At 38.1% G+C, this 14,316-nt stretch overlaps 1 protein-coding gene across 4 annotated transcripts in view; it reads left to right on the top strand.

The window, feature by feature from the left end:
• The window catches only part of pnpla6 (patatin-like phospholipase domain containing 6), a 48,545-nt gene extending 38,919 nt beyond the window's left edge, over positions 1–9,626 (top strand). For all 4 annotated transcript variants that reach the window (XM_015349110.2, XM_015349106.2, XM_015349111.2 and 1 more), the window contains 5 exons: positions 4,756–4,908; positions 5,255–5,371; positions 5,486–5,567; positions 6,321–6,466; positions 7,441–9,626. In XM_015349110.2, coding sequence (XP_015204596.2) covers positions 4,756–4,908; positions 5,255–5,371; positions 5,486–5,567; positions 6,321–6,466; positions 7,441–7,518 — 576 coding nt within the window. In that variant the 3' untranslated portion in view covers positions 7,519–9,626. The remainder of the gene's footprint in view (positions 1–4,755; positions 4,909–5,254; positions 5,372–5,485; positions 5,568–6,320; positions 6,467–7,440) is intronic.
• The last annotated feature ends 4,690 nt before the right edge of the window (positions 9,627–14,316 follow it).

Raw genomic sequence — 14,316 nt, 5'->3', positions numbered from 1 at the left:
AGACATTGCACGACTTTAAAACATATAAAAACATATAAAAACTTTTTATGCGCAAAAAATGGGTGATTTTTCTTCCTCGTGATCAGCTCAGAATCTTTGTGTACGCTGTAAGGTTTTTACTTCTTAATTAAACGTTTAAAATACACGAATTTCATAAAGACAACACACGTTTCGAAGAGAAAAAATCCCATTCTTTTCTCTTCCTGGTGTGTGAAACTGATCAGCAGGTCTTTTTTTCCCAATCAGAGGCTCTGAAAATAGCGTACCGCCCACTGCGCTCCGTCAGAGGGGCGCGGCACCGAGAGAGGGAGGAGACGCGGAGCTCAGCAGTGCAGACCGAACGTTCTACTGCCTGGAGCGCTTATGGCAGCGATCGCATCTGCATTTATAACTTAGTTTTTAAAATTAATCAAGCAATATGAAGCATCTCTTTTTACTTTTAAGTCACTTAATTATCATTAAGCACAGATTTCTCACCACCTAGACTACTTTTTGATACCATCCTTAGACAAAGCAGAAACTTCTTGTTCTGTCTAATGACATTACAAGTGGAAAGATTACAGATTTTAATCGTCTTTAATTTTGTTACGTTATACATTTTAGAAACGTTTCATCCATACAAACACCACAAAACTATTCTTGATTGTATTTCTGAATGGTATGTTACACTTAGTTCACTGTTTTAAATACATCTAATTAAGAAAGTTAGGTGTTAGCATAAACTGTTAGCAATCAATATTAAATTTAGCACTTTAATAATTTGTTGCACTTTCCCCCGCATCTTGTAAAAATATATTTTCATTGTTCAAATATACATTAAATCTGACTATCATATAAGTTAAATACAAAACTAAAGAAAAAATAGGGTTAAATATAATTCAGAATATTTTGCTAACAATGTTAACTGTTTATAAATAATAAATTGTATTAACTAAAGAGTAGGATGGCACAGTTGTTAGTATGCTTTTTGTTTTGTTTCTTTTTCATAAATACAACAGTAGTACCTGATGTCTCAGTGGCTTTCAAAATTATATTTTACATGCAAACCTGTGAACTAGAAAGATAACTAAGATATCCATCCATTAATGATGGTGGCAAAGTGGTTAGAATTGCTATCTTGGAGCACGGGGGTCCTAGGTTCAATTCCTGCCATCCTGTGTGTGTGGGGTTTGCATGTTCTCTCTGGGTTACATGGTTTTTCTCCATATGTGTGATATGACTCCCTCTCGCACTCCAAAACATACTGGTAAGTTAATTGGTTTATGGGAAAACTGGCCCTGGTGTGTGTGTGTTTGTGTCTGTCTGTCCTGTGATGGACTGGTGCTATGTCCAGTGTGTATTCTGTCCGTTGCTTACTGGGATAGGCTCCAAATCCTCTGTACTGGATAAAGAGATTAGAAATGGATGGAAGTAAAGGCACTGTGTGGATGGAACTATACATAGTGTTAGAAACCCACTATGAAATGGCAGCATCTCACTGAGAATAAAATATTTTATAGTGCTGGCTTAAGGAAACAGCCTTTCCACCTCTCTTGCACATCAGTATCCATACCTAGTTATTTAAACAAATTGCCTCTATTTATAAACATTTTAATATGCTGGCTCTGTGGATCCGCATCAGCTATGTTTGCCCATTCCTTCAATTCATGTGCATCCAACACACAGTTCAATGCTAGCAACTACACAAAATCTAAAATACAATCCTCATTTCAGTATCTATGTAAACATACAGTCTGTTAACTTCATCATCTTCATCAAAAGTATGCCTAACCCCATTAGGAAGTGTTCTTGTTATCAGTGTATTCCTCAGCTATCCCAAAATTATCTTCTTACCAACATCTCTAGTTTTTTATCCTGCAATAACTCAGCCAACACTTAAATCTCCAAAAGCTGCTTGTGTTCATTTCTTTAAATCACAAATATCACGTGTAAATACTGTCCATGTAATACTCTGCATTGTGGAATAATAGTTTATTTTAAAGGGAACTAGAGAAACTAAGAACTAGAGAAATCAAGAAAGGCTTTTTTTTCTAGAATTAATAAATGCACATCCTGTTAACTGGGGAAATTAAATCCACACTGAGCAATCTTCAATATGTTCAGAATATGACAGCGAGAATCCTATCAGGGATGCATTAAACCTGTTTTCAAGTCCTTGCATTGGTTACCTATCAGGTCCTCAAGAACATCTACATTCTGTGGGTGACAGGGTCTTCTCTAGCTGCGCCCCAGAGCTTTCAATTTGTATTCCCAGTGATATCAGTCACGTACCCTGAGTGCATTTAAATCTAACCTCAGAACCTTTCTTTTCAGAAGACTTAGTGTCTGTATCTGCTTCATTTTCTAATTTTGGTAGCACCTCTAACTGCTTGTCTTTCTTATATGTATTTACTTTATAATCTGTGGTCCTTTTATCTGTTTTTATATCTACTGTATTGCTTTGAGATGCCACTTTTAAAGGTGATATATAAAATAAAGTTTTTTATTATTGTTATAGAGAAACATGATCAGTTTTCCCTGGTTCAGATAAAAAAGATCTAAAGTATACTAGTTTGTCACTCTTCTCATTCCCTTTGTTAAATAACTTTTTATACTAATCTGATCAATCTAACTGCCTGTTTTCTGTGCTTTCTCTATACTGCTAGATTTGCAATTATTCTGAAAATCTTCTTCTTGAAATAACTCATTTCTAAATACCTTTTTTCACTGTTAACATCTTGCAGCAACTCTGCGACAAAATATACACTTAGCACAGTTCATCCTGCTACCATCATTGAATAAAAAAATCTTAAGATTTCTATATTTATGTCTTTATTTAGTGGTTTCATTAGTGACAAAGGCTAAACTTTCTTGGAAAAATGTCTTTTATGTGTTGCGGAAAAAACTGACTTGCTTTAACAAAGTATGTTTACAAATCCTTTCACCTGGCAATCTACCTGAATGCCCAACTATCCGAGAAGCCCTCCATGAAACCATGGTTGCTATTAATTCATTTAGGGCTTATTGACAGAATTGCTGTTTTTTATTCATGCTAATTTTCTGATTCCTCACTCTGTTTCATGTTTATAGATAAGACTTTATTGATTGTGAAGGGAAATTGATGTACATGATGAACATGTTTGCATGTTCTTTTGTAACATACACCTTTTTGTGATTTTTTTTGTATATCTAAGCAAGTGTTCCTGCATCCCTCTTCTGCACTATAGTCATGGCTTTTTTTCTGTTTGCTTATTTCAAAGCAACACCTGCTCCATTTCTAAAACTTTTTACTTTGTATTTTTTACACCTCTAGCACTTTAACATCCTGAATTTTCATTTGCCTTAATTTGTAGAATGAACTTGAGTTTTAGCCTAAAAAAGTTTTCATTATCTTTTGTTTCTTGTCCTACAACTGTTATTATTGATCACCGAATTATTGTTCTTGACATGACTTCATTCAGCCTTTCCTGAACGTCTATTGACAGGCAGAGAGAGTGTTGTTTCTGGTGCGATCTTTTGCAGCTGACATTTCACTGTTTTAAACTAACAAGAAATTAGATTGCTCATAGATCACTTATCCTATATAAACACAGCGTAATTGCCTGTGGATTTATTTTCTCTGTATTTCCTACATTGCTTTGTCGAGATTTTAACTTTATATCTAACTATATCTAGGCTCAGATTTCAACTATAAATCGTACAGTAATTAATAGCAGTAAATACTGATGTTTTGCGCCCTCTTACCACAAAAATATATGTTTTGTAGCTGGGATGAACTTTATTTCGTACGCGTAGCTACTGCGATTCGGACACGGACGGTTAAACATGGCGGCAAATCAGACACCCAGAGAGGAGGGGGGGGGGGCATCTTCTCGCCTCCATAACTAAAATGCCAAATAGGAATGGCTTAAGCGACATACACAGTCGTGTAACTGACAGTTTGAGGGAGCCTATTGTGTAAATTTCGCTTTGTTGCTGATAGGTTAAGCTTTCGAAACTCTGCCCCAAAGTCATGTGACTGATTTTTCGCCCTGTTTCGTTGGTTAAACGCAATGATCACAAGCACCACCATGGTAACTGGGATGTGTAGTTTTTAATTCCGTTTGAATTATAACTGTACGTACTGTCTTCATATTTGGCCAGGGCTTTAAAGAGAAGGCGCGCCAAAAATTTCGGTGCTGTCGTCTCCGCTTTAAAGGTACCCCCGTGCTGGAAGAATTTGACCTCGGAACGTTTGCCCAGCGTACTATTGTTGCCACCAGTTTCACAGCTGCTTGGGGTTTTCACAGGCAGGTTAACCTCAAAGGATTCTTCCACTTCAAAGTAGGGCAAGGCATTTGCAAACGACCAAATGACCAAACCTACCTAGACAAAAATCCATAACACCTGGTTAGACAGGCTGTAGTATGCTGCTGGTTGGGGAAACATGATGTTTCATTTTAAATCGATCCCACATATTGTGACTGCTGTATAGGAAAGGGTATGGTTTAAATACAGTAGATCATGTGAGAGTGTGCATTTGCAGATTGAGAATGTTTTTGAGGAATAATGTCAATGTGCTGCTGCAGGGATGCCACAACGTTAGTGTCCTGACCAAGTCTAAGCTGATATTGCTAGGTATAGATCTCAGTCGTAGAATTCTAACATGTTATGATAAGGCTAGAATGGAATCCAGACGCCTGCTCTACAGATGTTCTTGGTTCCTGCACATTTTGTGTTGGACTGTTCCCAGACAATCCTCTAACTGTCCCCTTGCTCCCATCCTGTGCTCCACAGGTGCCTGACATGGCTGAGATTCAGTCCAGGTTGGCCTACGTGTCCTGCGTCCGGCAGCTGGAGGTGGTCAAGAACAGTGCCTACTGCGAGTACATCCGACCCCCCATCGACCGCTTTAAGACCATGGACTTTGGCAAGTTTGACGAGATCTACGTGAGTACAGATAGTCTGTTCAAGAGCAGTGGCTTCTTTGAATTGGAAGCTCCTGACTATCTGACAAGCATGCCACAAAATCCCTCAGTCCTTTAATTGTCCGATTTCAGAAGTACACGTAGCAAAATTGGGATCAGAGCCATTTTATTTAAGCACCTGTTTCTTTATGAAAATTGGGAGTGGAATATGCATTGGATTTCTGGGTATAGGAGTAATTTGACACCATTTAACACCAATAGAGTTATAAATGAAATTGGGTCCTATCTGCATGAAGCACCAAAATGTGTCAAATTGTTCGGACCTCCTAGCCCAATAGAGTATCCCTCCCGTTCTCCCCGTTTCTCAGGACGTGGGCTACCAGCATGGTAAAGTAGTGTTCGATGCCTGGAGCCGAGGGGACATCATTGACAACATGCTAAAGGACAGGCGCTCAGCCGATTTCAACGAGAGCAAGAAGGCGGATGTGAGTACACCGTATGATCAGAAATTGTATTTAAAGCTGTTTTCCTTCCTACAGCCTCGGATGCTGTAAACTGATGTTTATTAAGCTTCAGGACGGTTCTTCCTTACCCTATAGATTTGCCCTGGGGCAGACTTCACGGACCTCGCTGAGATTGTGTCCAGGATTGAGCCGGTCCATAGCTACGTGTCTGCAGAAGGTGAGGCTCAGATTGATTTGTTCTTGATCCTGAAACTGAAATGGCAAAACCATATCTAAAATCCAGGCGGAAACAAAAGCTTTAGGCCAGTGATGGGTCAGCTTCTCAGATTATACATGCGTCTAGCTAGAACATGCTGCACAGTGGTCTTGTTCATAATTCCACTCTTCTTCTTTTCTTTCTGTCTCACTGGTACCTGCTTTGTGTCTCCTCTCTACCCCTGCAAAGACAGGACCTGTGACAGACTGGTGTCCCATGCGGGGTGTAGTCCGATCTTGCACACTTTGGCTCTGAGCTAAACTCCAGATTGCCATGATCCTTATTAGGAATAAGTAACTTCCTCATCATGCTTAGATGCACCCAAGTTAATAATTTACTTCAGAAATGCATAAAAATAATGTTTTGCCTCTGTGCTGTCCTGATACCGTATATGAAGTTCCATTCCAGCAAGCATCTTCCTAAATGGAAGAGCATTATGGATTTGAACACTCTGATACTGAAAATGATCCTTGATTCCATATGATTTGTGCTTGTCAGCAACACCTGATATCTCTACCAAGGTCCCATGTTCCCTTTACCTTACTCTTTTAAATGAATTTCATTATGTTAAGTTATCAAGAAAAGTGAACCATTAGAATGCTGTGTATTTTGATAGCATTACAGGATGAAAGAAGAAGCCACGAAGGTGTTTGAATAAACTTGTGGCCTTTTTGCCACGGAACTAAGACCCCACCTTGTTCCCCTCCAATTTAGCAGAGGAATCGGACTGCCTGACAGAATATGAGGATGATGGAATGGACACGGTACGAGAGGAAGAGGGTGAGGAAGAGGAGGAGGAGCCAGAGGAGCAGGATGATCAGTCCCCCGGGGAGTGGGGACAGAATGGGGTGTTTGAGGTGGTAAGGAGTCTGCTCTTTTTACCTTCCTGAGAGTAGCACTCTGAAAAATACTGTACATAGTTGAGGGAAAAAGTGGTTTTAGCTAGTTTAAAAAATGTTTGAGTTGTCTTTTTTTTTTGGACCTGACTGTTTCTTTACTGGTTCCCACACCCACAGCCTTGCAGTAAAGTGCCCTAACCAGGGTGCTGCAGTGTGGAATCACAATGAGCAATCATGGCGTTTGTCATTTTGCCATTATTTCAGCATTCTGCAACAAAGAATGTGTTGAAATATTTAGCTTTTTCCAGGCATATGCTGAATGCAACTGCCCCTCCTTGATGACACCAAAGGCATCTGCAAACAGTTGTCAGTAGTGTAGGAGCAAGTCACTGTCAGTTTTTTAAGATAAGCTTTGGATAAACTGTTTGGGTGAAATGACAAAGCAGCACAAATTTCTATGGTCACTTCCAGGATCAGCTAACCAACAATCGTTTTGGGTGGAGACTAACAAAGAGAGTGTGACCGACAGAGCTGAGATAATTTTTTGACTGAGTCTTAATTCAGAAGGATGGTTTTAGTTTGAGTTTTGTTTTTAATCTTATCTGTTATTTTTTTAATAACAGATAATCTTATCTGTCCACTTAAATCTGTAATTTGAGCAGCGACCATCACCGCATGAGTTCTTACATGACTGTCTGCTTGGACCACTGCAATACTTTGGATGTTCCCTCCCACCAACCACATCCTGACTGGCTCAAGTGCCAGCCTGCCATCTAGGATATGGCTTAGAGTGGGTGAAAAGGCATTCTGGATCTTAATTGCGTTTTGTTTTTTTTTAGAATTATGCGACAGTTGCAAATTAATTGAAGGTTGGGACACTATTGTAGGATTCAGCTCACTGGGAGTCTCTGTGTGAAGAGCACCCTGGAAGCAGATTGCATTGCATTATGAATTATGTCCATCACTTACAAGTGTTCCATTGCTTGTGTCCTTAGGATGAGCTGAAGTCTGTTCGGAACCGACGGAAGAAAACCAGTGACTCCAATACCTGCTCTGAGATCTCCGACTCATAGCAGAGGCACTGGAGCAGCAGTAGTGACCATAACTGCCTACAGAAAGTTTTGGATTTTGTACAATTTTTTCGATCCAGGGACATCATTTACAAAGAGCTTGGCACACTCAACACAGCTTGTCTATACTGGCTTAACCAGTCCCATTGCGGGAGACGTGTACAGACTGTAACTCTTGGAACCAAACCTTTTCAGCTGCTGTGCTTAAACATACATCTTTCCAAGATCCAAGACAGAGAACAAAATGCATACAGCATTTACAGATTTTCCAGTTTTCTGTTCCTAGCTGTGCAATCGTTAACCTGTCAATTCTGCCGTTCTACTGTGATGGTTTCATGAGCACTTTCCTCTCTCACTCTCCTCATTAATTTTCCTAAAACACTACATCAATCAGCACTTGAGCTGTTGCATCCAAAATATTGAGAAACACTGTTCACTGTGGGTGGCATTGGTGTATTGCATTCTGGGTAACGTGGCCTAGCCTTGGTGCAAGCCTGATGTTAGCCTGTTCTGAAAAATATGCCTGATTATTTTCTTTAAACAATTGTTTGTTGAACATCTCTCTGTTGAGATCTGGTTCAAATCACGTTGATTTCTGTTTCCAGCCTGAGCAACCCAATACATCGGCTAAAGTCCCAAACTGTAAATTCCAACCTTAAGCTGATGGAGAAGGGTCAAGAGGCCTCCAGTTGCTAGGAAAGTGCATAAATCTATTATCTACTATTTTTTCATGAACTCTAATGAAAGCAAGAGAGACGTTTATTTTATAGTTTGAAGTTTACGTGCTCAGCTAGAGTGTGTGCAAAGGGTGGATGTGTTTTTTCTAGTTTCCAGCTCTGCTGATCGGCACAGAAAGAGGAAGACCACACATCTTCATTCCCAGGGAATGAGTGTAGGTCTGCTGTGTGATTGCTCATGGGCTCTTTAGGTTCAGAGCAGTAAGAACAAGAATCATGTCTTCCTCCAAGTTCATTCAGTTTGTGAAACTTTTCTTATCATCCTTAAATTAAGACACTGTGGTGAAAATACACTTTCTCTTACATTACACTTTCTTGTCATTGACATATGATTTTGATTCAACAAGGTCTGCACAGTATTACTGCAATGTCTCCTTATTATAATAAACCAGAGCATTACAATAGTCTGTTACAAGACAGAACAGTCACATGATGTTTAGTTCAATACTCTTCCTCATCCTGCCATCTCTTGGTTTCCATATCTGTTATAAATGTCAACAATCCAGTGCATAACTCCCTGAATAGTCCCTGAATTTGTGATTGAGGGCTGCCGATTTTATTGTGGTAGAGAATGATAAAGCACCAGGATTAAGACAAGCTCCAGAATAACCTCAAACTTTTTTTAACTACTTCCAAACTTTTTTTCTGTTCGGAGTACACTTAGCTGATTTGCAAGAAATAGGTGTGCTGACTCACAACTGTCATAAAATTGGGCCCATCCCCACTTTTGAATAAAAAAAATTACTCCTTTATGATTATGAAAAAAAGAATTGCAGCTGTGTATGACTGGTTATATCAGTTTTATAGGGACATTCCTGTTTTTACTTTGTAGTGGTTTTGCTTGTGAACCATAATATTTCTGGGCACATTGCTTTAGAAAATGAGGATATATATTTGGTTTATTAGATTCTGATTACCCTTTTATTTTTATTTTTGCCTCAGTTTTGATAAATTCTCTTGCACAAGACAAAGAACTAAAAGAATTCAGTGTTCTTTAAGTTCTTTTTTGCACTGAATCTTGATAGACTGAGCGTTTTTTTATATGACTCGTGGTTTGGTGATATAATTGAAAGCATTTCTTTTACCCAAAAAAAGTTTTTAAATTGTTCTTTAACTCAAATAAACCACTAAAATACATTATTATAAAATAACTAAGTATAGATGTACATACTTTGTTTCTTTAGGATTGCTTTAGCTTTTTGCACTGATATGGATGTAAAATAATGGAAAGACTGAAATTGTTTTTTTTTGGTTGTTTGGACCTGACATGAATGTTACAGGAGAGCAGGATTATGAAGATGTTATATAACAGATGTGATGTAATTTAAAAATATATATATACAGTATAATTGAATAATATAAATTAATGACAAAGCGAGTGTCTTGTGTTTTTATTGATAACCACTGCTAACTTCTTTATAATTCTGAAGTATCATTCAGATTGCCTTGTTCAGAGTGATCTGCAGATGTGTTATTCTGATTTTGACATTTGTATTTTGTAACTTTGCAGAAACACTTTCAATTATTAGGTGTTTTGACTACTCCATGGAGAAGAGATTCAGGTTTGACATTTCTGAGAATCTTGTGTCTGGGTTTTGCAGTGAGAACTGAACCCCAGAATCTCTCCAGAATGAATAACTAGCATTCATGCAACAAAGTCATGCAATGAACAACAAGAAAAAAAGATTTTATATAATTATTTATCTTCTCCTGACTTCCAATTAATTTTTGACTCAGTCCTATAGGGGAACTGTTCCTTCTATCTGGGGTTTCCTTCTTGTCAGGTAACTGAAATATTAAGTTGGGAAAAGGGCAACACCACCTCAACAGGCCACAAATTTTAACACTGTATTTGTTTTCCTGTCTCAATTTTTCTCAATCTTTAATCAAAACCAGGGGTCCAAGTTTGCCATAAATAAATCTAAATAGTGTTTTGAAGAATGTTTATTTTTCCAGGACCACATAAATGGTAGGCTCACTGCATGCAGGTTTTAAAGGGAATAACAGTTATTCAGTTATTCAATTTAAACTTGGTTTGACCACAATTACTCAATGAAGTCTACTGAAGCCTTGTCTCACACCAACTTTCCCTGATTTTTACTAGGTGATCCCCCCAATTACAGTCTGGGTTGTGTCTGATAAGAAAGGGAGACTGGCTGTCGCCTTTGGATACCGTGGTTGAGTTTTTCCAAGTTTTGCAATTGGATTTTCCAAAGAAAAAGCAACATCCATTTCTCTGGGAGGATTCTGGTGAAACCTGTTGTGTTTTAAAACTATAAAGCCTGTAGAAGGTAGAGAATTAACAAGCAGAGGGAAAAGGGGGGCCCTGTATTTAGATGGCAGTTTTAAGAGAAAGATCTGGAAGCAGGAGGAGATCAGGGACATTAAACTGGGTGCATGATTCCCAATGAAGTTACTAACGAAATAATTAAATCGACATGAATCTGTCAGAAAAAGTACAGAGCACTCACTCACTAGAGACACCATTCTGCTAGCATCAGGTGGGCAAGAGTTCTACCATCATCAAACTATGCTATTATCCAATATCACGTACTTGGCAGGTTCTCACAGGAGTAAGGTCAAAGCCAGGGAAGAAGGATGGAAAAACCTTCTCTGTAAATGTGTAAAAGTATACAGTAGATGGGTGTTCAAGAATGACACCTCCACCTGTCATAGTCCAGCAGCACTCTGATCTTCTTGGGTTTGATTTCAGAGTGAGCAGTATGTCCATGGTTAGGTCATTCTGTATCTCATTAAACAGGCCATGTCATCAAGAATCCTCTTGTTGGATTCATATAAAGTCATCTGTTGATGGACTTTGACTTCACCCTAGGCATAGACACACTGTATCAGAGGAAGGTATAGACCCATCAGAGTAAGTAAGCAAATTCCATCTGTAAATTAATTTTATCCTCCCTCAGTGCAGCTGTCCTGGCTGCCTCTTTATCTCGAAGAAAGCGGTGACGTTTCTCAAACTCCTTTATCTGGCTCTCAGTTTACTAGGCCTACTGTAGGTCTGGATGAAGTGTAGTACATTTGAAAACATCTTGACCAAAGTTATTTTACATTGTCTTTTTGATTTCCTTCTGGGATGGCATGCATTTATCATTATAATACTGTATTACCTTGAGGAACTGTGCCTTATAGTCATATTTTGCTTGAATTTGATTTAAGACGTCTAACTTCTGCAGGGGCTCCAGTTCCACCTTGAGCTCTTTTTGGAATGAAATTATGACACACTTAGCAGATGCCCTTAGCAGGGGGATTACAATATATACAAAGTCTGCATTAAGTCTGCACACATGCAATTAGATAAAAAAAATATGTACTGTATAAAATATAACCACAAGAGTAGCACAAGCCAGAAGAGTAATAAGTAAGAAGTAAAGTTGGAAGAAGCAAAACAGTACACATGATGTATACAGACTAGCATTTCACAGCATTTAGACTATTACATGACTGAAAACAAGACATGCTGAAAGGAAGGCTTTAAATGTGTCTTGTTATTGTTGATTTTTTAAAATTTCTGTCAAATAAAAGTTTTTTGTAGGTGATGTCTGCTTACTTGTAATTATGTAATTATTTTGTAATTGTTGCATAACAGCAAAAACCTTCCCAGTGCATACAAATGCAGCCATTTAGAATGTGCGTCAAAACCCATGACAGCAGAAAAGACACTGCAGTAATAAAACAGTCCTATCTCGCCATTTTCAGCACAGCTCAAATCAGATCACTAGGTGGCACTTGTGTTATATTCAATTTTGCTAAAACTACAGCCTAATTTATATCACGTCTTTAAAATATAACATTTTATGTTATATAAATGTGAAATACATAGCCTAACTACTTTTTTGAAGTGTAATGTGGCTGTACAGTATTTTGTTCCTGACACTACTGAAAAGAACACTGATTTGAAATGTTTTGATTTGAAAACCTTTTGAAAGGTTTTGGTCTAAGCATGTCTATTTTTTTTTTCTCTCAAGTCTCCAAATCTATAGAAAGTCTTAGATTACAGTTAAAAAATCTTACAAACCAATCTGTTGAAAATGTTAGTAGAAACCTGGTATCTGCATCATCACTTGATTACATTTGTGTTTTACACATTTAAAACAGCAGTTTAGAGTATAGGCATAATAGTTTCGATTACTTTCAGCTTCAGTTCATCAAATGATAAATAATGGTGAGATTTCATTGTTTTCCCCCTTTGTTAATGTCTTTAGTTTTAATGGTTTAGTTTTTTAATATAAAAAATTGATAACTCAGGTACGAACTTCGAAATAAACAGTTCATGAGTGAAATCCCCTCCTATGATCACTGTTCATACAACACCATCAACTACAGATGGTTTTGTATTATAAAGATCCATTTATTTTACGCTTTTACAAGCTGTTGGTGATCTGTGGTTAGTGCAATTACGTCTTCACTAACGAGTATGTATTGTACAACTTCAGCTCCTTTCTTGAGACACTACTGAAAATAACAATTTTAAATATTCTTCACAATTAAAAGTTAGTCTAAGCATGTCTATATTTATTTTTCTCTCTCAAGTTTCCAAATGAATGGAAAACCTGAGATTAGAGTGGACAAAATCTTACAAACCAAGGTAAGGCTCTGCTTACTACATCGTAATGGTGTTTGGGAGACTCTGACGGGAATGTGTTAGTAGAAGCCTAGGGTCTTGCTTGAATGATATTTGCATTTTGCACATTATAAAACAGAACTTGAGGGTGTACAGTATGTATAATGTTTACATTAATTGTACAGTATGTAGCTCCACTAGCTTCAGTTCAGCAAATGACCAAAGTAGAAAAATAATTGTGAGATTTTGTCTCTCATCCCATTGTTATTGCCTTCAGATTTAATGGCAAAAAGATTGTTTCACAATCCAGGTCAATATTTCAACTTGAAAATAAACAATTCTCATAAATGATATTGTACATACAACACCATCGACTGTTGCTGGTTTTGCATGACAAAAATACATTTATTTTACAGTTTCACAAGCTGTGGGTGAACTGTGGTTAACAGGTTTAGTCCAAGTAGATCTACATTAACAGGAGAACTTACAACTGTAGCTCCTTTCAGACTCAAGCTCAGTGTCCAGCAGTAAAGCTTCAGCCTCTGTTGTGTGTAAAACACACACAGGGAAGGATCCTCAGACACTGCTGAAAAGAGCATTGACTGATTTTAAATGTTGTTCTTCACACTTAAAGGTTTTAGTCTAAGTATCAATGAAAAATCATGGATTAGAGTTGAAACATTTTATAAAACAAGGTACGGCTCTGCTTTCTACACTGTGTTAGGTGACTCTGTTGGGAATGAGTTACTAGAAGCCTGGGTTCTGCATCATCACCTGAATCATGGCTTTATTTACACATCCGGATGTAGGCATTTGTCATAATGGTATAATCTGTTACAGTAGGTGCTGTAGCTCCACCAGCTTCAGGACAGAAAATGATCAAAGTATAGCAATAAATAAGTTCACTAGGAATAACAACACCCAGGAATTAAATGTATTATAGAGTGGTTTAGTCACAGTAAATTTGGCTTAATCCATTTTGGCTGAGGGCCAACCCCCTGGCCATTGTATGACTAGACTAGTATCCCCCTGTAGTAATAGCTGCAAGGGTGGAGGAGAACCACAAAAGACCAATCCCATCCCAGTGTTACTGCCATTACATGTCCACAATGGCAATTAATTTTCTACACCTTTTTGTTCAGGGACTGTTGAAAGTGTCCAGCACTGTAGAAATTATAGGGTGGTGACCTATTTATCCATGGCGTCCTTGTTTTTGTGAACACTGCTCTAGGGGCTCAGCGATCCACAATGGGGAACCAAGCTTGCAGAGTTGGGGGTGTTCAGTGATTTTTAAAATGTATTTTTAATTCCTTATGTAATCCAGGATGACATTGATTAAAGAGGAAATATGTACAAAAAGGGGATGGAAACCTAATTCTCCTTTCCTACTTTTGGTACTTGCCATGAAGACTTTCCCCTGTGAGTGGAACCTGTTCAATGGGAAGTGCTACAGTACCAAAGACTGGGCTGGTGCTAAAGAGCGCT

The sequence above is a fragment of the Lepisosteus oculatus genome, chromosome 11, assembly GCF_040954835.1.
Source record: "Lepisosteus oculatus isolate fLepOcu1 chromosome 11, fLepOcu1.hap2, whole genome shotgun sequence".
NCBI lineage: Eukaryota > Metazoa > Chordata > Actinopteri > Semionotiformes > Lepisosteidae > Lepisosteus > Lepisosteus oculatus.
The sequence above is the reverse complement of the archived record's forward strand: the minus strand, read 5'-3'. Positions and strand labels throughout refer to the sequence as shown.